At 37.0% G+C, this 25,338-nt stretch overlaps 1 protein-coding gene across 1 annotated transcript; it reads right to left on the bottom strand.

Moving 5' to 3' along the window:
• Positions 1 to 2,476: 2,476 nt before the first annotated feature.
• On the bottom strand, positions 2,477 to 18,073 carry LOC127620016 (nuclear receptor subfamily 1 group D member 2-like). Its single transcript, XM_052093081.1, has 8 exons — positions 18,028 to 18,073; positions 16,304 to 16,510; positions 12,992 to 13,080; positions 12,402 to 12,546; positions 8,703 to 9,352; positions 7,005 to 7,190; positions 4,883 to 5,093; positions 2,477 to 4,526 (listed from the first exon to the last, which is right to left on the bottom strand). The coding sequence occupies exons 1-8, from the start codon at positions 18,044 to 18,046 to the stop codon at positions 4,330 to 4,332; spliced, it is 1,704 nt and encodes a 567-aa protein (XP_051949041.1). The 5' UTR covers positions 18,047 to 18,073; the 3' UTR covers positions 2,477 to 4,329.
• Between the last annotated feature and the right edge of the window lie 7,265 nt (positions 18,074 to 25,338).

The following is a 25,338-nucleotide window of genomic DNA, read 5'->3' as shown; positions in this document are numbered from 1 at the left end:
CTTTTTGATTATTTTTTTAAATTGCACATGGATGCTGATTGGTGGAATATATTGGTAATGTTACTTATTGCTAGATTTATGCCTACTTTATTTTGGGGATATGTGTTCATATGTCTCTCTCTCTCTCTCTCTCTCTCTCCCTCTCTCAGTTCTGAAAGATCATCTTTTGGCAGTGTCATGAGTAGTTATAAACATACGACATTGTCATGCACAAAAATAGCCTTTAAAAAGTACAAGATGCTGTTCTAACAATGTAAATATAAATACGGATGATCACAGGGGATTAGTACCCAGTCTGATATGCATGGTTAAAGATAATTTTCCTGTAGAAAGTGTGGGTGCGATTGCAAATTGCTTATAAGGAAAGAAACAGGTCCCTGTTATTTTGGAATATTATTATTTTTCTATATTATTATCGAAATAAAAGTGAAATTATACCTGTTCTCAGTCTTGATAAAGGTCAGGAATAGAAGGTATTGAGGTCAAAGTACTGGTAGATATTTGGGCATCTTAATAAGTAAATCACCTGCGGATAGAATTTTAGATAACGATTTTGCAACGGACAAAGAAATGAAAGAATGTCTTCAACTGCCGGCTACAAAGAAATCGAACTATCTATGGTTGTGTCTTGATAACTTAAGCTGAAGGCATTTCCAGGATTGTTTACCCAGCTTTGTCTTTATATGCCAACCCCAAAACCTGCTTGTCTATCGACTCTATACTATTTCAATTCTTGTGGAAAAATAAAACTGAATATGTTAAAAGGAAGACTCAGATAAGAAATAGTTTGGAGCTGTAAATGCTTTGGACTTCAGGACTCTCAATCAGGTTTTCAAGATTGGTTGGATTAAACGCTGTCTGAATGCTGGTCCTAATCTGTTATGTTTTATATTCCTAAATTGATTTTTGAAAAATGTTAAAATGTTTTATTGGCCTGCGATTTCAAATCAAATTGCTAATTTTAATAAGCAAGCCCTGAAAGCCTGTAAACTTGCTTTCTGCCACAATGTTTCCCCTCATAGGATATGGAACAATCAGAATGTGCTGCGTGGAATAAGATCTATTTTTATTAAGATTTGGTTTGACAAAGGTGTCATTTTTATTTTGGATTTGTTAAAAAAGGATGGCAGCTTTTGTTCCTATACTGAATACCTCACCTAGTGTTTATGACTGGGTTATTCATTGTATTTCACCTAAACTGTTGCATATGGTCAGAGTGTCCGTCTGTGAAATACCCCAATTATTCATTGGTGGACTGGAGCTTTCCAGTATCAAATGTAACAATTCTTGGATTAGAAGAACTCTTATTAGGAAAATCAGCGGTCACCCCAAAGCTCTTTACAAGTGGAAATTCAATGATCCTTCTCTTGCTACTATTAATATATGGACCGGCATTAATAAGTTTCTGTTATCTAACAAGATGAAAGAACTTTATTATAATATTCTTCAGAATTACTTTCCCTGTAACTCTTCTAAGTTTAAATTGGACATTTCTTCACAATGTGCATTCTGCAACTTTAATGTTGAAACAATACCACACTAGTTTTTGAAAGTGATTATGCAAAGGAGTTCTGGAAAGAAGTAGCCCGTCTTATTTTCTCTGCTTACAACAAACTTTTTATTAAAGAAATAATGAATATATTGTTTTTGTTTTGGGACTCTGGGTCAAATGAGATGACGGGATAAAACTGTTAACACTCTGTGGACAGTTTCAGCTCCATAAATGTAAAATCGCTGATTCTAAGCCCAATTTTAGGCTGTTCTGTATCGATCTAAAATTATTCTATGAATCTCTTTGTTTATCATTTAACAAGAAAGCTGCTAAAACTGCTCTGATTAAACATATTATGGTTTCATTATAAGAGTTACCTCCTGATTTCCTGAAGGTGACAATTATTATTATAATTTCATATTTTTCTCATATTATTTAGTTGTATTTGATTATTATTTTTTTAGTATTCATTAATTGTGTTTGATTTCTATTGCTTTATATGTTTTATTTATTAGTTTTTTAGTAAACTCTGTTTACTGTATCTTGTTTGAAAATGTATTTTATTGCTTTATTGCTCTACCTTGTGTTTTCTTAAGTGTTTTTTTGTGTGTGATATATATGTATCCCCTGTAAGTTCATTAAAAGAAAAAAGAAACTAGCCTAATGTCATGTGTTGTCAACATGGCACTGCCCATGAGGAAGCGACCCGCTCCGTGTAAAATAAAAACGCTTTTATAGGGTTTCTGATGCGACCGAAGTCTTCATCTTATGTGAGTGTACATCATTTTCAACATATTTCTAAAAATGCAATTCATGTTTTTATGTGTAAATCTTGTATTAATTAGCACAAACGTACTGAGGCTACAACATTACATATAAATGTATCAATCATGCAATTATTTTGATTTAAAGGTGCACCATTTTGCATCAAGAATCAAAGACGTGTCCATTATTGTCTCTGCATTTGTGACGGTCTCTACAAATGACACATCAAGAGAAGAATCAGCATTTATCAGTTTATTTTACATGTATTTAATTATATCATTCATATATATATATATATATAGCTATTTTACAGTGCTTTCACAGAAGAAAACAGACTGGAATATGACAATACAATGCTGTCACTAAGTGAACTGCAAGCTCAACACTGAGAGAGAGACAGAAACACAAACACAACATACTCCATTCCATCCTTTTGTACATCACTATATTCATCTGCAGCGGCCTTGAGATTCATAACCACCCAAGGAGTATCTTTAAGAGGCATTGCTTCAGTAATGGTGCTGCTCAGTGGGGCTTTAAGTAATTTCCTGTTTCCTCTTCCTGTGTGGTCCAGGGAAGGAATGTGTGGTGAGGAAACACACCATTTACTGAACAGACTGCAGCTTATCACAGAAAAACAAGAATTCTACAAGAACTTTCACTTTACAGACTTATCCTAAGAAATGAAAAAACATTTGAAAAAAGAAGAAACAAACAGAATGACACAAATATGAAGGCGAGTGTGTCCTCCCAAACTATCATTCACAAAAAAAAAACATTAATATCTGGCCGGTCTGCGAAATATCAGCTAATCGTCAGGTGTCAGTTAGGGTGTGGCCTCAGCTATATGCATACAAGACTGCAGATGGCTTTGTGTCACATCAGTACTGGTAGGAGGAGCATGCACAATTTCTAAAGTGATATTACACATTTGTTCTCCTCCTCCTCTTGTTGATTTGCATCATCATCATCTTATATTGCGTCATTACTAAAAGCCCAACCATTCAAAAGATACACACAGATGCACCATCATGCAGATCTACAATCAGAGACATACTTTATGCATGGTCATCAATGCTCGGCCAGTTTTTTGCAAGCATATACATAACGTGGTGGCAACAAAGATCAATTCTCAAGGGGGGATAAGAGTTACCTTGAAATGTCTGTGCCAGGTAAACATATCGACTTTAACTAACCTGAACTATCTAAAACTGTTCCTCAACTATGACAGCAGTTAACCGGACAGAGAAAACTGGCTGATGTAGGCAGTTTAATCTAATAGCTCCTCTTCTGGCAGTGCTAAGAATGCAACGTGTGCTTTTGTTGCAACAAAACAGCGCACAAAATCTATCTGGTTAAGCATCTACATTTACAATCTTGCGTAGAGTATGTTTCGGGCACAAGGAGAGAGTGGCTTCCTTTTCACTTGACTAGAGGTTTTAAGACGACGAACTATAAAAAATATATATATCCATTAAACATTTGCGTCTTTCCACGGGAACGCTCTGATTAGCAGCTTGTTCCACATTCTTTCTTTTCATAGTTGTTGCATGTTCTTTTCTTCAAACTGGAAAGGACATCAAACTGTGCTCTGTGTACTAGTTTTTCATTTCGTCTTAAGCTAACAACATAACTTTCAAACAAGTTTACTTCCTGTGCCAAAGAGTCACTGCACAAAGCCAATCTCTGAAACGTTTAAACGACCAACAAACGAACTATCCAAAAACAGTGAACACTTCACTTATTGCACAGACAGTACAAATCTGAAAACAAATTCAAGGTGCCTCTGTGTCTACACAAACCCAGTAATCATACAAACACTTTCAAGCATCTACAACGAAACCGTTCCAGTTTGTGTCTGCGAGTCGTGAGCATTAGCATAAACAGAGGCGTTATCGTTTTACAGTACAATTACTTCATATGAACCCAGCAGTCCTTAGGTAGTCATGGGAAGAAACCTCAGCCGAGGGGGTTTGAGTCGAGAACAGGCTCACCCTCGGCTGAGTGGACCACAGGACCGGAGCTTCAGGAGGTGGACAGGGTCCACAGTTCTTGGGGGTGTCGAGGGGTGGTCAGGGGTGGACCTTGAAGGCCAGGAGCTGCTCCGAGTGCATGTTGTTGAGGGAGCGCAGGTCAGGCAGTTTAAGGAGCAGTTTGGTGAAGATGGCGATCTCGTTGGGATGGTTCTTCGTGATCAAGCTGCGCAGAGCTCGGATCAGAGTCTCCTGAAGCGCCTCAACCGAGTTAACGTTCTCAAGACCAGAACGATCTGTGGGAAATATATTTCAACATCAGTTTGAGGCATACTGTGGCCCAGGTATAACAGTGTGCTTTGAAACCATCATAAGTCATCCTGTGTCATTCTACAAAATGGGCATCTTCTGTGTCCTTTATTTGAATATATGCAAATGATGACCAATAACACTTTACTTTTAAGTTTCATCTGTTGTTACCTGTTATTTCCACCTATAATTAAAATATATTCATATTGCTCGAGAGGATGAAAGAATTACCAGGTTTTTTTGTCTTCTGGAATGTTTAAATCTTTCAGAAATTTTAAAAGGAACAGGAATGATGTAGGACAAAACAGGAAGTAAGTAGAACACAACAGGAAGTGACATATACCTGCTGACACCAACACTACGGCTGTGAAGAGACTCATCTCCTCCTCACTGAGGTTCAGAGCTCGCAGCTTCTCAGTGAAGTCAAACATTGAGTTGAGGAGGTCACCAGCACCCATTGAGCGCAGCACATCCACACTGTACTTCCTGCCACTCAGAAACGTAACGGTGCGCTCCTTCACATCAAATAGCGACGTAAAGCGCACCACTAGCACCTACAGATCAAATAAATGAATAAAATTAAGGTCCAAATAAAAGTGAATCTATACTATCTTTATGAATCTATCTGTCTGTCTGTCTAGCTATACTGTCCTGTAGATCAAAACATTGTAAATACACATTTTGTCAAAACTGAGTTGTGATTGAAAGCAGGTCTCTTAGACAATAATTGTGTTTCCATCCAAGTTACGAATTTTATTTATGGGCAAAAACTATTTGCAAATAAAGCACCATTTACGAGAACAAAATCAATACTTCTAAAAAAATTGGCGCAAATTAGAAATGACATGCAAGTTGAAGACACTAGCTCTTTCATTATATTGAATGAATTTCTTTGAGTTTAGGTTTGGCTCAACTTGCGATCTTGGGTTTGACTGAATTCTTAAGATTAAATAAACACAGAGACTAGTTTATAATCCACATCTGGCTGGAAAATCAAAAAACTTCAAAGCCACTCTCAGTTTCAGTGTTACCGTAGTTTTGGCTTTGAAAGGCAGCACATTACTCAGTTCTGTTACGATAATTTTAGTCTATTTGACTTCTTTAGGGGCAGAAAGCATTCGTAGAGGTGTTGTTCGCCATTGAGTCTACAGCAGCCCATAGAAAAGTACTTGGGTAAGTTATTCAATTTGGCACTCTGATAGAGAACAATCTGATCTATAACTGGCTGAAATTTGAGGTCTCTATCTCCAACCCATGGTGCCACCAACTGCTCAAAGTTTCACTCATGTTTATGATTCTAACTTTTGGGCCATAAGGCCATATGGCATGCAGAGTCGAATGCATGCCATGGTTTCCAGCCGACGAGATTTTCTGGCATTATACATTTTCTGAAAACTCGACTTTTTCCTAGACTGTATGTCCAATTTCCACAAAATTAGTTGTGAATCATCTAGGGACACTGGGGACAAAAAGTTATCAAAAACGTTCCCGAATAATGCTTCAACGAATTCGATGGGGAGCACACCAAACTGGACGTGAGGCTGTATCTTTGTCAATGCTTTGGCATATTGACACAAAACTTGGTAATTGTTATAGCCATCATTGAGGGAACCTGCAGAGTTTCAGCTAAATTGATTTATTTGCTTAAAACTTCTAAATAGTTTGGATTAAAATTATGAGGCTGGTCTCTTTAGATTCGTTGGGGCATAATGAGTCAAATGATAGCAAATTTTCCTATGTTGACCATTTTAGGCATCGGCCATTTTTTATTTTGTTGTACAATGCTAGATTTACAAACGCACTGGCGTATTGTTAAAAACTCGGTATGCATCATTGGCAATATGCCCTGAGGGTACCTATAAAGTTTTGGGCCAATGCCCCCTTGTGGTCAAAAGTTATTAAAAGTGTCAAAATGCTTATAACGTTTGATTATTTTGGCCTATCATCCTGTCACTGCTCTCTTTAGATTCCTTCGGTCATGCCGAATACCCTAATACCAAATTTGCCCACACTTCCTGTCTGCCATTTTGAATTTAATTAAAAACCTACTATTTCGAACTCCTCCAAGGCCGAAAGTCTGATTTGCATGAATTTTTCATGCATCATCTAGGACATGACAAAAAGTTATGAAAAGCTTTTCAGTAGACAATACTATTCTCCAATAGTCTTCAAAAGCATTTGAGGCTGTATATCTGCAATTTCAAGAAACTTTGTGTGTGTGTGTCATAATGCCCAGACCCTGACCTCACCATGTAAGTTTGGTGAATGTACCATCTACTGGTCAAACATTTTGATTAATTATATTTTAATTAGAGAAATTCTACCCATGTTTTTTATGCTGCTTTTCTGAAAGTCACTGATGTCCAGTAACACTTCCGCACATGCCATTTGGTGTGCTTGACCTCGTAATTGCTGCTTGCAGCTAGATTTAATTTAATTGGGATTGTGTTGGTTTTCGAGCATACCTCAAAAGTCCCGGCCTTGAGCAGGCTGACCTGGTCATGCTGGGACAGATCTTTGAATCCTGGAATGCGCTTGGCAAACTCCACCACCTCCCTGACTGCTGGGGTGAAGCTCATGGAGAACTCCTCCCAGATACTGTGACCCAACTTCTGAGGGTCCACGTAGGGTGATGTGTTCATGGGACACACCTGTGAAAAGAGTCAAAAACTAGTGAGAGGAGCTTAGAGAATGTCAAAACAACATCTTTTATCAATATTTCAGACTTTAAAAACACAGCATCAACACCAAAAGTGTCTATTTTGCACTTTGTGCATTTGTGATTTCTTATATTATCAGTATACCAATTAGAGTAAACTGTTAACCTGAAAAACTAAGAATTTTAATATTTTGTAGCATTTCAAAATTGTTTAAAAGAAATGTTCTGGGTTCAATGCATATTACCTTAAATGACAGCATTTGTGGCATATTGTTGATTATCAGAAACACATTTTCAACTTGTCCATTTATATATATAAAAAAGGAAAAATAACAGTAAAACGCTTACAACCGAAGTGAATAGAGCCAGTCTAAAATACACAGTTTCAAAAGTAGTCACAAGACATAAAACTTTTACATGTGAACATACATTTTAGTGTGATTAAAATTGTTTGCCATGACAATCCAATGTCTGTAAAACCCTGTAAGTGATTTTATCTTACTAAAAATAATGTGGAACAGAAATTTGATCCCACTAAAATCATGTTAACGTACAATGTTTCCGTCTTTACTTGAATTCCGCCTATACTTTTGAAACAATGTGTATACTAATGTTTATGGACTGGCTCCATTCACTTCTGTTGAAAATGCCACACTGTAACCATTATTGTTTTCTTTTTTTTTAATAAACAAGGGAAGAGTCAACACATTTTTTGTTGGTAACCAACATCATGCTACAACTAATGTCAATTGTACTGAACTCTTTCAATTCCCAGGTTTAAATTAGAAATACAAACTCAAAACTTAAATATGTGAAATTTGAAATGTTAGACCCCGATTCCACCTGGTATTACAATGTCTCTCCGATCACATGTGGTCATTTGAGACACATCGCTGTTTACACCACGTAACTTAAATGCGACTGCTGTGACCAGTTGTGTTTAGATTTGTAGGGGATGGTCTCCGTTTCATGACGACATACATCAATCACTATGTCAGTGCATGATAATAAAGGACCAATGCAACATATCAAGCAGAATTTTCCATTATTTTAGTGGATCACCTGTATTAAAGGAGCTTCAGGTGTTCGTGCTTGTCATCTGTGTTGATATCAGACACACTAAAGAAGATTCGTGAAGCTCTTGTGATTGTGTCTGTATTGGCTTTTTTACATTTTATGATAAGACGGTTATTTAAAGCCGCTCGTAAACAGCAAAGTTTAAACTCTCGTTTTAGCACTTCACTGCTGCCGGGATGCATTCAGGACAGATTAGCATTTACACCTCAAATGCGAAGCGGTCACATACGTTTTTGACCACATTTGTATTTGTTTTTTGTGATCTGATCACGAAATGTTTTAGACCCCGTTTAGACCTGTATTTAAGGCTGATCACATGGCATCAGATCACCCGTAACACATGTTAATATCAGGTGGAAACAGGGCCTTAGACTCCAGTGACATTTACTGTGGATAATCTTTCATTTGGTTGTGCCTATTAACTCACCAGGTGCATCCTGTTCCCCCAAGTACATGGCGGGACACTATAGCTGCCACTGACATGTGATTCATTGTTATTTTGAGCTCTAAAGGAGAAGTTTTGCAGAGATGCCTCTTCAGAGCTGCTGTTATGTGGTTTGATGGGGCAGCTGCTCTGAGTATTGAAGTCTCGGCTGGACACTTCAGGCCCCTGCGGACCACAACTCAATGGCGGGTTGTGATTGGTCACTGAGGATGCATTGATCTGCTGGTTCCAGGCTTCCTTTGTGCAGTGGCTGTAGTTGTTCGGGGCCTCTGAAGGCACGCTGCTCTGATCCTGATTGTACATGAACGTATCCTGGTGTGGCCTTGTTACTGTACCAATGACCTCTTCCTCCCTGCTGTCCATGGCACTGGAGGAGTCTGAGTTTGGGCTTGTATCCATGGTAACCAATGGCTCGGGGTCATGGCTGGGCTCGGATTGGTTGCTCCTGGGGGCAGTGGAGGAGGAGCGTGAGGAGTGGCCTGAGCCACTGTCCTCTGATGCTCTTTCATTCTTGTTGCTTAGTGGCAGGGGCTGGTTGCCATGGCTGTTGTTCATCATGTTGTTCATGGCATTCTGCATCTCCAGCAGCATGCGCTGTTTCTCTCGTTTGGGAATGCGGCCGAAACGCACAGCTGAGGAGCACAAATTCTTTCAGTTTTAAAGAATAGAACAAACTGACAGCGCTATAGTAAACATGATCCGTTACAAGTCACATGAATTCTTATTTTCTCTCTATATTTTGCAATACATTCATAATTTATTCTGTGTATATTGTGGACAGTCTGTAAAGTGCACATTCTCCTTAATCTATTGTATTTATTTTAATATTTATTTATTGTAAATATTGTCATATGATATGTTTCTCCATATAGTGTTTATTTGTCTGTCTGTATATCTTTTAAAATATACAATTGTTATTATTTAATTACAATACAATACATTCTGTCTAAGTTGTGTATTTTACACAGTAATATTTGCATCTTGCAGTAACAACTAAAATACAGTTGTAATCTGCTAATACCACATCCTATAATTTCTAATGCCAATGTGGCACAATGATGATTTCAATATTAAGTTCATTTTGGAGCACCACACCATCATACATTGCATACAGTTCGAGTGAACTTGCAGTTAATACATTTGTAGTTAGTACCTAGCTATAAATTAGCAACTGGCTTGCTATCCAGAAAAAGCATCCATACTATTGTTGCAGCCTAGTAGCTGGCCCAATAAAATTAGTCTAGCCTTAAATTAACATTAGCCTCAACAAGATATATTGTAGGTCTGTATTAAACAGTATGATCTGTAATGGTCAGTGGCCCCATGGCATAGAGACCATTTAAATATTAAGACATCAACTTAAAGTTATATTTGGCTATGTATTTATGGTGTTGAAGTAAGTTTTTTTAGGGGTCCAAGCACCGAAGCCTGTTTTCTGCCCTAAAAGTGTCTTGGCATCAGAGACATAGAGATTCCAAACTTGGAAGGATGGTTCCAAATACCCCCACTACTCAGGCATACAGACTCACATCCTTCAGTCACTAGGTGGCACTATTGCAAATAAAACAAAAAAAAACATTTTGGACCATAAATCTTGAACCGTGAGGGCTAGAAATATTATTTTACCCTCTGAATCCTTGCATCATGCCGAATGCTCCGCCTCTACTTTTTCCCACTATTTTGGACTGTTTGAAAAAAAAAAAAAAAAAAATCAAAACAAACTCATCCTAGGTCCAAACTCATCCAGAGTCCCAAAATAAAAAGTTATCAAAGGATTTTGAAATTCTGATTTATCGTCAAACGGTATGCCAAAATGTTCATAGTGAGCGTGTCCATTACTAAATTATTATAACTTTCAATGGATTGAGGTATTATCACCAAATTTGGTAAACGTTTGTATGGGCTCATGCTGAGGTCACACAAAAATATTGCACACCTTAGCCTTTTGGTGGCACTATAATAATTAAAAAACTAAAAATGGCTCTAACTACGGAACCGCTGGTCCGATCGACTTGACATTTCGCATGCACTCTCTTTGTCCAAGTTGCCATCAAGGTCTATGAGCACAGTCGCATATCTTTAAAAACATGGCCGCTGTCGGGCAATATGATTTCAGCAGCTTTTATATAGGGTTAAATAAGGCTGATCGGAACTAAACTTGGTATGCCTATTTGTATCTTGGCCCAAGAGGTCTGTACAAAATGTAACAAAAATTGGCCACCTGGAGGAGCTACTGCGTTTTAGATGCATGTAAATTGTTGTATATGCCGCTGTATTTAAAAAATAAACACGTCATTCAGTGCATGCTGTAAACCTCCTCATTCTAAACAACTTTGCCTTAAGCAACATTGGATTGAAACAAAACTTTCAATAAATACTTTATTTAAAATTATTTTAGATTTAGATTATATTAAAATAAAAAACATTTGAACTAGTCATAGTGCGTTCACACAACTGGAACCAAACCAGTGCAGAAACATTCTCTGGAGTCCCAAAACGAAAAGTTATCAAAGGTAAATAGTAAAATTGTAATTTATCATCAAACGTATACCAAAATGTTCATAATGGGTGATTCACTTTTACTAAAATGGTTATAACTCTATAACAGATTGAAATATTGGTACACTTATGTATGAGGTCATTCCGAGGATACTCACAAATAATTTGCAATTCTGTCTCTTGGTGGTGAAACTAAAATGACTCTGATTATGGACCAATGGTCCGATTGACTTGAAATTTTGCATGCAGTTTATTTGTCCAAGATATCATCAAGGTCTATGAGGACAGTCACATATTTAGAAAAACATGGCCACCATCGACCAATCAGCAGCTATATAGTCAATTTGTATAATTTGGCATCCACTGGATAATTTCTGTCATTTCCGATTATTTTGGTTATTTCATATTGACACTGATGATTGCCACTTGCGGCTATATTTAAACTTGTCATTAAGAGAACAATCAAATGTGTTTATCGTTCAACCCATTTGACATATAATTCAATACCTTGATAATACCGCATACCGTAATAAAAGCTTCAGCAATTATCGTGATGTGACGTCACATGCCTAAAATTAAGTATTCCATGACTGCAGTAACCATGGTTGAATATTTTACTATAAATGCCATGGTTAAACTATGGTTACAGTAGTAAAACCATTTTCATTTTCATAAAAGAGTAGCTTAACTGTAATTTAACTGCTTTAAGTTAGGAGCAGCTTGTAGCCAAGAAGTCCACTTTAAACAATTGCTTCTCCAACATGTGTGTGTGTGTGTGTGTGTGTAATATTTTTGTGTGTTAAAATACTTTTACCAGACACTACAAGTCAACCATTCATAAATTAAAATTGCATGAGAATTATAAACAATGTCGCTCTGTAGCACTTCCAAAATATTGTTCTATAAGCCCAACACAGTAACATTGTTTCAAACAATGGAGTGAATTGGGGCAGGACTGTCTCTATGTGCGACCAATGGCCGACAGGATGATTGTTCAGGAAACATGTTTGAAAACAAGAATTATTTTTGCAATTCTGTTTGGTGATGCGAGTTCCGCAGAAACTGCAAACTTCATGTAGAATATTAATCTTTTATAAAATACTATATACTATAAATATGTCAGCCTGCAAGGTAACAGATTTCATTGTTTGTATCTAGGACATCATGCCTGATGGAGCTCACCATCTCTGGACATGCCCACAAGCAGACACTTCTTAAAACGGCACTGCTGGCATCGGTTCCTGTTGATGCGCATGATGGGGCAGCTCTCATTCTTAAGGCACTTCTTATACTGAATGTTCTGCTGAATGCTTCTCCTGAAGAAACCCTGCAGAAGGGAAAGTGAAAGAGAGCGGGGAGGGGCGTTAGGGTCACAGTGCCCACACAGCGGGTAACAGGTTTCGGGACATGAGGTCAGTACAGCGAGCAAGTGGACAGAAGAAACCGTTCTGACGGTTAAACAGACTGCTGGGGCGGAGGCTTTCTGAATATAAATAAAGTCCCTTCAGGGTGTTACTTAGACACATGCACAAGAAGATGTGACCTGGATAAGGTACAAAAACCATGTCACATTGGCCCCATATAAAACAACCACAGTGACATTTGAACACAGAAACAGACAGACAGTATAAAAGCATAACCGCCTCGACTGTGAACAAAAATCCTGACTTTTTGACTTCCAATGTAACTGCTTATATCACAAAATGAAACCTCTAATGCTTATTATTATGCACTAAAATGTGGCTGGTGGCTCACTAAGTCGTATTTCTCACCTTACATCCCTCACAGGCGTGAACGCCGTAATGAAATCCCGACGCCATATCTCCACACACTTTACAAAGGAGCACCAGACCGTTAATATCTGCAGGAAATACAGAAGATCAGATGAATAAGAATGCTCTGCGCTTGCTTTGGCTTTCTCCTAAGAATAGCTAGTACCACATCTGCTTACGCAAACAGCTGGAAGACCATTACAAACAAGTATAATAATGGGTGATTCTCACAAAATCTGTCAAGAAAATGTTCAGTTCATATCAAACCCTAAAATCAATACAAAAAAAATAGTAAAATATATTTTGCATCAAGAAAATAAAGTCTATATTTAGTATCATATGACCATCTTTTTTTGCAATGGAGTAGAGAGAATTGGGGGTAAATTATTATTATTATTATTATTTTTAAATTTCTCCCAATTTGAAAAGTCCAATTCCCAATGTGCTTTATGTCTTCATGGTGGTGTAGTAACTCGCCTCAATCCTGGTGGCGGAGGATGAATCTCAGCTGCCTGCGTCTTTACCACAGAGCTACCCAAGCCCCAATTAATTGAAAAAATGTCACAATATAAAAAAATCTTAATTGCCTTAATAATAGGCTCCAATATGTAAAATATAATTTCTTATTTCTTTTGATTTTGGAGTAAAAAAGGACCAGGACATTTTCTTGTCAGGTTTCGTGAGAATCCCCCATATAATGAATCCAGACCTTTTCAGAAGAATACCAGTTCATATTTGATCATATACTATTATTATTCAGAACAATCACAATAATTGTTTTATTGTACTGTTCTTTTTTGAACTGCTGGACATTAAAGAGAGAAGGACAAGATGTGCAAATGCATTATTTCTGTTTATCGAGACATAAGAGAATGTGACTACATTAACTTGTAGTCACATTCTCCCCAATTTGGCATTCCCAATTCCCAATGTGCTTTTAAATCCTCGTGGTGGCGTAGTGATTCGCCTCAATCCGGGTAGCGGAGGATGAATCCCAGCTGCCTCCGCACCTGAGAACGTCAATCCATGCATCTTATCACGTGGCTTGTTGAGTGCGGCATTGCCACAGAGACATCTTCACGCCATCCACCATGGCATCACGCCACACTCACCACGTGCCCCACTGAGAACTAACCACATTATAGCAACCACGAGGAGGTTACCCCATGTGACTCTACCCTCCCTAGCAACCAGGCCAATTTGTTGCTTAGGAGACATGGCTGGAGTCACTCCAGGGTTGGTAGTCAGCGTCTTTACTTGCTGAGCTACCCAGGCCCCTAGATAAAGAATTATAATGTATTACAATCAGTGTTGGGTGGAATCTCATTAAAAAAGTAATTGGTTACTGTATTCAAACAAGATAGAGAGAAAAATGTAGCATAGCGCATTTTAAATTCTAGTAATCAGATTACAGTAAAATTAATTTAATTCATTTTTAATGTATGTAAAATGAATTTAATTCATTTTACATACATTACTTAGGTAACACATTTCCAGTATTATGTAGAATTTAAAACATGATTTATGTTCACATGTAGGCCTCTTTTAGTGTTCAAACTAATATATCGCAGCGGCTGAAAAATCGGCCAATATTCAGTATTTTGAAATGATTGGCATTTATAAATAAACGTAATATTAACTGTGCACTGTATCAGAGTTACTATAGTATTTTTTATATTTTGTTTTTAATTTGATATTATTTTTTTTATTTGTATTTCAGTTTTTGTATTTTTGTTGTTTATGTAAGTTTTATTCATTTTCTTAAAATAAAAAATATTTCTATTTCAGTTTTAGTCATTTTAGTTTTAGGGATTGACTAATGTTTAAAGTACTTCAGCTGACTGAGTGAAAAAGGAATAAAACTTAATTTATGGTCACTTATGTTCTGGTGGTACTTTTAAACTTACCGAAATGGGTAATTTCTTTAACAGAGATAATGTAATAATTATGCAACTACACCGATTTAACCATAATATTATTTATTGTATACAGAATCAATGCAACAGGCTCACTTCACTTCTGAGATAAATGTATTTCCAATTACTGCCAACATAGGAACAAAAATAACATTAAATAACATGGCAATTTAAAACAAACTGGGAGAAAAATTAAACAAAAATTACCAATAATGTTCCTTAATCTCTACTTGTACTTTTGGCAATGTAGGCGCATTGCAATGTTTTGAGGATGTGCCCGTATCTATGAATAAATGTGTCTTCCTGTGTTTTATACTTATTTGAACTAGTCGCCCAGGCATGTGACCTCACAAGACACGATGATAATGTTTGCTGTCTCTTTTGTTTTGTTTGTTTAATGCTTTTCGTCGTTACCTCGTTTCTGCTGTCTTTGCTTGTTCTAGGAATTCCTGGTTAACGTGTCTAAGAGAGCGCAGGTCTGACTTCAAATTAGTGGAGGTTTTACCCTTTCTTTTGTTGCAATAGATAAATTGTGACAAAATGATGCATTTGTTTTTAGAGTCACTGTCATATTCTAAGTACTCCCACACGGCACTCCTTTGCTTTCTGCCATTACACACAGCTTGCACGTTTTGAAGACACAGAGTATGGTGACGTACACCTCCAACTATTGTTGTGACCATTCAAAACTGCAGATGAGTTTATATTTCTGCTTTATATTCACATATTTTTTGGATGGAAAGAATATTTTTTGGGGTGTTAGTTATTTTGTTTAGTTATTTTTGTTTTTTGTATCTAATAAATATCTCATTTTATTTTAGTAAACGTAAATGTTTTTTAATAATTTTAGTTTTCGTTAGATAATAACTCTGCTCTGTATGTAGTGTGTATGAATTAGTTTGATTCTGTCTTTTTGTGAGAAAATGTGATTGCTAATGTGCAAACAATTACAAAATGGGAAAACTAAACAGAAATCAAGACAAACTGCTATCTACCATCTAAAACACACAATCTTATTTTTTAAGATTTTTGTATTACTATTTTTACAAATTTAACCTTTTTTGTGAAAGTTTGAGTAAATAAAATGCTAAATAAAAGTTTAAAAAATGTTGTGTGTGATTATGTATACGTAATTTTCCTATTATATTAAACTGTGTGATAAATCGCATTATATCGGCCTATCTGGTTAAGTAATCTGATTAAAAATTTATAGAAATAATTTGAAGTGGATTACGTTTTAAGTAATTTGCCCAACACTGATTATAATGAATTTATATAATGACTAACATTAAGGCTAATACAATAGAAAGCACAGCATTCACATCCCTATTTTTCCTTAACTTAAGTACTAAATAAAGTCATAAAAAAGGCCATAGCAGCATAAAAAGTCTCTCACTTGTAATGCCACTTTTGGCAGTGGAGGGTGATCGTGACTTCCCTCCACCATGCCTGGGTGGGCGGGACTGAGGGGCCACAGGAAGGGCCTCGGCCTGCTGGCGGCTGGGTGAAGAGCAGGACTGATAGCTGCTGTTGGAGGAGTCACTGTGGAATGACTCTGGACTGGAGGCCGAGCTCGAAGAGCTGATGTATGCTATTACCCTACCTGGTGGATGACACATAGAACAGCAACACAACTTCAGTTAGGAGGGTGGCAGATTATTCAAATTCCACATAATGTGAATCCTGATCTGTGCATTGTGAATCATAAAAGCATGTGTTCTCATGCTCATCCTCTAAATTAAAATATGCTAAAATCCCCAAAAAATTAAAAGATTATGTGCAATCAGGGCTGTAACCACCATTGAAAAGGAATGGGACAAAATAGGGGTTTATTTTTTTTCGGATTAGTTGTCGATCAATATGGATTTTTTTCATGACAAATTGCTTTTTTCTTCTTTTTTTTTCTTTATCTTGAACATTTGGTTATATCCTTGTGTGCAAAACAACTAGTCGGATAGAATATCCTTATAGGACAAAGCTATATTGTGAATATGCATATATTTCCAATGCTCTCTATTATTTTATTTTAAAAAGAGGCAGTCTTTCGTATTGACTAAATGTGGACCAGGCTGCGTGCTCTCTTTCTATATAGGTTGACCTGATTTCTGCTGTCCCACTCTCAATGGTTAGGTAACACCATTACATAATACATCCCTTAGAAGGGTGTAGGTCTTACAACACCCAATTCAACTCAAATGAAACACTGAGAATTAGCAAACATTTTAATAACTAAACTGGCTGTATGAGTATGAATCAACTATTTCATATTTTATACATATTTTTTCCATTAATCAATATTATGAGCACAAATGTAAATTTACAAAAAATCCAAATCAATTTTTCTATTTAAATTATATTTTAATTGTTTGTTAGCAATTATCAATTCACATGTTAACAATTATAACAATTATAATTATAAAAATAGTACAAATAAATCATAAATAATATTTTTCCTTTAACCATTTCAGATTATGATACAGAAAAGTTATTAAAAAAAATGTATACAACGTACAACCTACAAAAACCCAGAGCTCTTTTTCGATTCAACTCAAATATGGCAAATTGTTTACATAAACTTTATTTTTTCTTCAGAATGAAGTGTTGATTGACAGGCTCTTAGCTCCGCCCCCACGTGTTCTAGGCATGTTTTTTGCGAGTAAAAGGCGAAAAGTGGGTCAGCCTGCAGCAGCCTCACGTGTATCTGCAGCCCGCAGACACTTCCATGCTACCATGCAAATTATGCAACACATACGTCACGAATTCTCTCCGCCAATCAGAGCAGACGCAAAATACGCGTAAACACAGATGCACATGGCTAGGCTGAGCGGTCCATGTGAGTTGAACTGACTGCAGTTCAATAGTAACTTAAAATCTAATGCATAAAAGCACAACCCTGATGCTATTAACCTACTTAGAGTTTTCATGCTGCAAATAAGGCAATAAAAATACAAACTACGCTTTAATGCGCAGTATAAACTTCCAGCATCACGTGTAACTACATGCGTTGGTCTCATTTATTAAAATAAGCTTACACAGAAAAGTAATCAAGGTTAAGAAAGTCATATTCAGGTCTAGTAAGCTGTTAACGTCAAAAGAAACGGTAAAATAGACTGCTCTTACCAGACTTTGTGGAATCCATGTCCTCCGACAGCTTTGAGCCGCAGTCACCTGTGTTTAAGTGCCGTTTTTAAGACTGTTTACAGCAACTATCAGTCGCTGTCACGAGTATCTCGACCTGTCCACTACCCGAGGAACATCTCTAACTAAACATTCAAAAGAAAGTGGATATATCAGCGCCGTTTTGCTTGAAAAAACACCCCCTCGGTTTTCTTTGAAAAAAATCTTTGTCAGTGTGAGATAAAATATTAGATTTCCAAACTCTGTAATACTAAACTCGGGCCGATTAGAGCGCAAATCCAGACGAATAATAGTCTAATAAAGCCTCTATAACAGCTCACCAAGTAGTTGTGACTGGCTTTAGTGAAGAGTTCTAAATAAAGGGCGCTTTAACGCAGAGAAGGCGCATGTACAAAGAGACTGAAACGGTGCGCTACCGCTGCTGGTGTCTCCAGATCATGTGACTCACTTCAGCGTGGCTCCTCCCCCCAGCCTAAGGATAACCCACTGACACACTTTTGCGCCTCCTGTGTCCCTAAACACACACCGGGGTGCCTTGGTACGGAAGCCCTGAACCGCAAGGTGAAGAAAAAAAAAACGGTGAAAAAAATTGTCTTAGTTCCTTCCTGAGGCTGTCTTAAAAAAAATTATCTCTTAAAAAATGCATTTTCTCTCTTCAAAAAAAGGATGCGGTACCAACCTTGGCCACTAGGTGCCACTATCAGTAAACATGTAATCTTGTGCTTTTAATGCTTTCTCTGTTGCTATATGTCATGTGCAGACTTTCCTGGTGAAATTGAATTATAATAATAGATTTTAATATAACAAGTTGTCTAAGCTTTTGAAACACACTGTCTACTGCAGAAGTGAAGAGTTCCAGATGAAGACTGTCAAATAAATATGCAAATATGTCTGTCTAAACATGAGCTAGAAAGTTACGCCAATGTAAAATGCTCATCCCAAACAAATTGGTGAGGGGTGAGCAATCACATGCAGTATCGCTCCCTGGGTTCTGCCTGGGAGACGATTTTTATTAAAATATATATTTATGTTTTATGTTTAAGCTGAAATAATATTTTACATATTGTATTGAGGTCATTTCTTGTGTCAATGAATCAAGTTGCTAAACTACTAATAATTAAAACTACAAAATATAAAATTAGACCATACGTTATTTATAGTGTGTATTTTACCTGGTGCCTATGATCACGCATAGCGGTTACGTCCTTTAAAAGTAAGGGATGTGTGCGCTCTTTCATGATCATCCATTCATTGGTGAAAAAGTAAGGAATAATTTTATTATCATTATTACATACTGAGATCATACTAAACAGTTGTATTTAGTTTTAAACACCACCCCTCACCAATTTGTTTTGGATGAGCATTTTACATTGGCGTCACTGTCTAGCTCATGTTTAGACAGACCAACAATATTTTCATATGTTATATTAAAATATATTATTATAATTAAATTTCAGCATGAAAGTCTGCAAATGACACATAGAGAAAGCGTTAAAAGCATAACATGTTTACTGATAGTGGCACCTGGTGGCCAAGGTTGGTACAGCATCCCTTTTTTTGAAGAGAAAAAAAATATATATTTGATAAATATAGAATGTGTGGGTCTACAACTTCAGGTCCTGTGAGATGGTAGTGTCCAGGAACCTGAATGACTCCACTGCTGCCACAGTGCTGTTTAGAATGGTGAGGGGGGACAATGTTGGGGTGTTCCTCCTAAAGTCCACAATCATCTCCACCGTTTTGAGCGTGTTCAACTCCAGGTTGCTTAGACTTCACCAGACAGCCAGCTGTTCAACCTCCTTTCTGTATGCAGAATCATCGTCATCTTGAATGAGGTTGATGACAGTAGTGTCGTAATAAATAATTAATATTGTGTTTTGATAATTACATTAAAGCCTATGTTTAGGACTATTAAGATTTTATATAAAAATGATATATTAAATGGTATATACAGTGGCATGTAAACGTTTGGGCACCCCTGATCCAAATTTCTGTTGCTGTAAATAGCTAAGCGAGCAAAAGATGACCTGATTTCCAAAAGGCATAAAGTTAAAGAATACAAATTTCTTTAATATTTTAATCAATTTTACTTTTTATAACCATCTTTTACAGTTTCAAAATAACAAAAAAGGAAAAGGGCCCGAAGCAAACGTTTGGGCACCCTGCGTGGTCAGTACTTAGTAACACCTCCTGGCAAGTATCCCAGATTGTGAAAGCTTTTTGTAGCCAGCTAAATGTCTTTCAATTTTTTTGGGGGGGGGGATTTTCACACATTCTTCCTTGCAAAAGGCTTCTAGTTCTGTGATTCTTGGGCCGTCTTGCATGCACTGCTCTTTTCAGGTCTATCCACAGATTTTCTATGATGTTTAGGCCAGGGGACTGTGAGGGCAAAACCTTCAGCTTGTGCCTCTTGAGGTAGTCCATTGTGGATTTTGAGGTGTGTTTAGGATCATTATGCTGTTGTAGAAGCAATCCTCTTTTCATCTTCAGCTTTTTTATAGATGTCTGCTTCCAGAATTTGCTGGTATTTAATTTAATCCATTCTTTCCTCTACCAGTAAAATGTTCCCCTGTGCCACTTGCATCAACTCAAGCGCAAAGCATGATCGATTCACCCCCGTGCTTAACAGTTGGAGAGGTGTTCTTTTCATGAAATACTGCACCCTTTTTTCTCCATGCATACCTTTGCTCATTGCGGACAAAAAGTTGTATGTTAACTTCATCAGTCCTCAGGACTTGTTTCTAAAACGCATCAGGCTTTTCTAGATGTTCATTTGCAAACGTCTGATGCTTAAATATGTGGTGAGGACGCAGGACAGTTTTTCTTCTCATGACTCTTCCATGAAGGTCATATTTGTGCAGGTGTCTCTGCACCACTACTCCAGAGTCTGCTCAATCTTCCTGAAGGTCTATTGCAGTCAAACAGGGGTTTTGATTTGCCTTTCTAGCAATCCTACGAGCAGTTCTCTCTGAAAGTTTTCTTGGTCTTCCAGACCTCAACTTGAACACCGTTCCTGTTAACTGACATTTCTTAATTACATTACAAACTGAGGAAACGGTAACCTGAAAACACTTTGCTATCTTCTTATAGCCTTCTCCTGCTTTGAGGGCATCAATTATTTGAATTTTCAGAGTGTTAGGCAGCTGCTTAGAGGAGCCCATGGCTGCTGATTGTTGGGACAAGATTTGAGGAGTCAGAGTATGTATAAAGCTTTGAAATTCACATCACCTGGCCTTTTCAAATGCTGATTGTGAACAAGTCATAGTCCTAACAAGCTAATTAAGGTTTGAGATCTTGGTAAAATTCATCTGAGAGCTCAAATCTCTTGGAGTGCCCAAACTTTTGCATGGTGCTCCTTTCCTTTTTTTCCAACTCTACAATTTTACAAAATAAAAATAATACACTAATATTGCTTAAAATGTTGAAAAGAATGTTTCATCTTTAACTTTATGCCTTTAGGAGATCAGTTCATCTTCTAATCACTTAACTATTCACAGCAACAGAAATTTTGACCAGGGGTGCCCAAACGTTTGCATGCCGGTGTAAGGTATACAATGTCTGGAAAGGGGTGCTAAGGGGTTCGCGTGTAAGTTTCATAGAAAGAATTTGACATTATTATTGATGTTTCATTCTGCTTTCTATAGTATAGGAAATCATTAGATTAATCACAATTAATTATTCTATTATTACATAGTTACAAATATGCATATTTGTTCCCATGGCAATGCTGATTCTGCATGCCAGCGGCACCTGAAACACATGAGGGGGAAACAAAACGTCAACACCCATGGAGAACATGGAGCAGGTGTCCGGATCCCAAAACTGAACAAAACTGAACAATACAGGAAGTCAGGATCCCAACACCATGCCCCGGACACGAAACACGAGACAGGGAACAATGATGCTATCTATGGTCCTCGTCAGAACAAAACTCCAACCTGCCAAGGTGACAGGACCGTGACATCACTGGAGAGCGCACGGTAGTAACTCCCAACCAGACCCGTGCACTCAAAAAAAGACATGACACGAAACACGAGACAGGACATTGGGCGACAAGTCCAGTCAGTCAGAATCAAAGCACCAAAACAACAACAACAAATCCTTAATGTCCGTGTCAAATATAATCTTACCTTAACAATTTCAGAAGCTTTCAGAAGCTGTCTACTCTGTTTACTTGGTCACTGATCTTTTTTCCTTTCTTTTTATTTTTATAAATATGCCACAAACATTACCATTCATCTAAATTCAATATATTAGGCAAACAAAAACATGGAAAAGTCATTGAACATGTCCCCCTCGGTTATAACGGTTCCTATGCCCCTGATTGTGTCCTAAATTAAGAATTAGGGCATTTATGTTTTTTATTACTCTATTTGCATGAATAAGTAGGGTACAAATTATTTATAATACATAAATATTACAATTGAAATATTACAAACTGAAATCCTCATTAACAGAACTAATTCAGAGAACAGATTAACTTCTTTAATGAAATATTTGGAAACAGTTAAATGGACATCATGTATTTTATTCATTTATGACAATCAATTGTAATTCATCTGAAGTATTACATTATAAAATACTCATCACGTCATTGATTTTTGTGTTATGATGACATGACGTTTGCTCACGACGTGCTAGAACATTACTGACGTGTCGCCATATTGGATTTGTTTTCTGTTTGTATGATTTTACAATGATATAATTTGATTTTATTTGATAGTGAATAACAACTAACATTTCCTGTCCATTTATCATACAGTGTGATTGTGTGCATTTAGAATAATATTAATGGTAATTTGTTACATTTATATAGCTTTTCTAGGCATTTAAAACACTATATATAGTATTGAGGGAATCTTCTCAATCAACACTAGTGTGTAGCATCCACCTGGACGATGCGACGGCAGTCATAGTGCACATAGATAAAAGACTTGCAACGTGATGCACAAGTTGCATGGACTACTTCATAACACTTTTGGGTGCTTATTTAAGCTTTAAAAGTGTGTCACTATCTACTGCTGTTGTGTGGAAATCAGGAACTGCAACATTTAAAAAAATATCTCCTTTTGTGTTCCATGAAAGAAAGAAAATCATATAGCTTTGGAATGACATGAGGATTAGTAAATAATTATAATTAAAACTTTTGGGTGACCAATCAGTTTTGTTTCACTCAATGTTTGAGTCAATACTCTTTGAGTCGTGCTCATCAACTGTTCAAACAATAGATGAGTAGCTGAAAAATGCTTCCCATTAAAATCTGGACTCTGACCAGACCAAAACAGGAGCCTGATGGACTTGATCTCAAACCACTTCTTGGTGGTCTTTGTAGTGTGGGCAGGAGCGTTGTTTTCTTGAAAAATAACATCTGATCGTTCCTCTTCAGACAACAACTTTTCAATAGTGGGAAACAAGCCTTTCTGCAATATTCTCTTGTACTTCAAAGCATTCATTGACTTGTCAACAGTTCCAGCAGCTGAAAATGCTTCACTTTGGTAGAGATGCATTCACTATTATATTTCTCACCACCAGATATTTGAAGACACCTCTCTGGAGCTTCACCATGCAACTCAAATCCTGATTCATTACTTCACACAACTCTGCATCAAACTTTCCATCTTGTGAGACAGCAATGGCCTTTTACACACATCTGCTGGACACAAAACCTGCATTATATACACTTCTGGTTCTTGTTTTCTGCTGAAAGAGTTTGTAGACTTTTATTTTCTGTCTTTGAGAACTGTACATGTCAGCAGGTGTTGAAATTCCTTCATCCCTGCATGAAGAGGCTTTGGGCCTTCCAGATCTTTCTTCCTGTCAACATCACCTGTTCAAAGTGTTGACCTATTCTCTTAATAGCTGATAGATAAATAGAGATCTTCTCTGTCTGTAGGGTCTTGTAAACTTCAGAACAGATATGTGGTTTCTCACAGCAACCCTCTTTTGATTTTTTTGGTGCAGATTTTCTCATTCCTTTACCTTGTGACTCTCTCTCCCTGCTCTATTGCTCCTGGTCCCGTTTAGGAGTTTGTTTTCAGGACTTTGATTGTCTGCAACAGGTATGGCAGATCACCAACTATTGACTAATTATCCCAGAAGATATTTTTTAGAACATTTTGTACACCCATCATGATTTTACCTTTGCATACAACAAGACTATACAAGTGAATTTCCCTTTTTCCAGCTTTTTCCCCAAACAGTTCACTGCAGCAAAAGTGTACCAGGAGTGCATTTGTTGAATTCATGCTAATTTCCTGACCTTATTTGTTGTGGAGACAATTAAAAGCTTAATGTTTTGCCATTTCAAGCTTGGCCCATTTTTTGCCCAGGAGAGTGTGAGTGTGTGTGTGTGAATATACGTGTGTATACTGTATATATTGTGGTGATGGGTGCATGGTCGTGTGTCTGTCTGCGGGAGAGAGAGTGGTTTCTTCATGTAGTGATGGCGGAGGGAGACATAAAAAGGCGTACGATGCATAAAAGTGACAGTGAGAGAGACTGTATCTGTGTGTGCTTGATAGCAGCCTTTTCTCATTTGTATGTGTGACTGCTTGGCCACTGAGTGCCTTTGTGTTTATGTTTTATGAACAACACTGAAGAGTAAAAAACATACTTTGACAGTTTGCTGCATCCTGATTCCTTCTATATATATATATATATATATATATATATATATATATATATATACAGTATATATACACAGAACTGTGCAAAAGTCACATAAGATGTTTCACAAAAGCATATGTCTGAAAATGGTTATTTATATCTTCAGGTTTAGTGTGTCAGTAGGAAATATAAATGTTAAGACTCCCAAACATTACTTTTGCACATAGAATAGAAGAACAGGGAGCCCTGCAACAGATGTCATGTCCCCCACTGAACATCATGTCAGTCTGAGATTACATAAAGAGACAGAAGCGACTGAGACAGTCTAAACAGATAAAAGAACTGTGGAGAATTCTCCACGAAGCTTGAAACATCTGATCTGCCAACAACCAAGAACAACTGTGTCCAGGTGTATCTAGATTCTAGGAGAATTGGTGCTGTTTTAAAGGCAAAGGTGGTCACACTGAATATTGATTTAGCTTTTTTTTATGTTTACTGGACTTTGTATGACATTAAATGATACATTAAAACTATTTATGTCATTATTTTTGAAGACATCCTCACTATGCAACATTTTTCACAAGAGCCTAAAACTTTTGCACAGAACTGTATATATATATATTATATTTGTTGTTGTATCTTTATGAGATCATACCACATGATGGCCAATGTTGGCAACAACACACC

The sequence above is a fragment of the Xyrauchen texanus genome, chromosome 26 (genome assembly GCF_025860055.1).
Source record: "Xyrauchen texanus isolate HMW12.3.18 chromosome 26, RBS_HiC_50CHRs, whole genome shotgun sequence".
Lineage (NCBI taxonomy): Eukaryota > Metazoa > Chordata > Actinopteri > Cypriniformes > Catostomidae > Xyrauchen > Xyrauchen texanus.
Note: the sequence above shows the minus strand (reverse complement) of the source record. Positions and strands in the feature narration are given on the sequence as shown.

Excerpts from the sequence above, each read along its gene's own strand:
- LOC127620016 (XM_052093081.1), bottom strand. Across the intron at positions 13,081-16,303 it reads TGCCAAAAGTGGCATTACAA|ATATTAACGGTCTGGTGCTC; the intron begins GTGAGAGACTTT and ends TATTTCCTGCAG. Across the intron at positions 7,191-8,702 it reads GGGGGAACAGGATGCACCTG|GTGTGTCCCATGAACACATC; the intron begins GTGAGTTAATAG and ends CTCTTTTCACAG.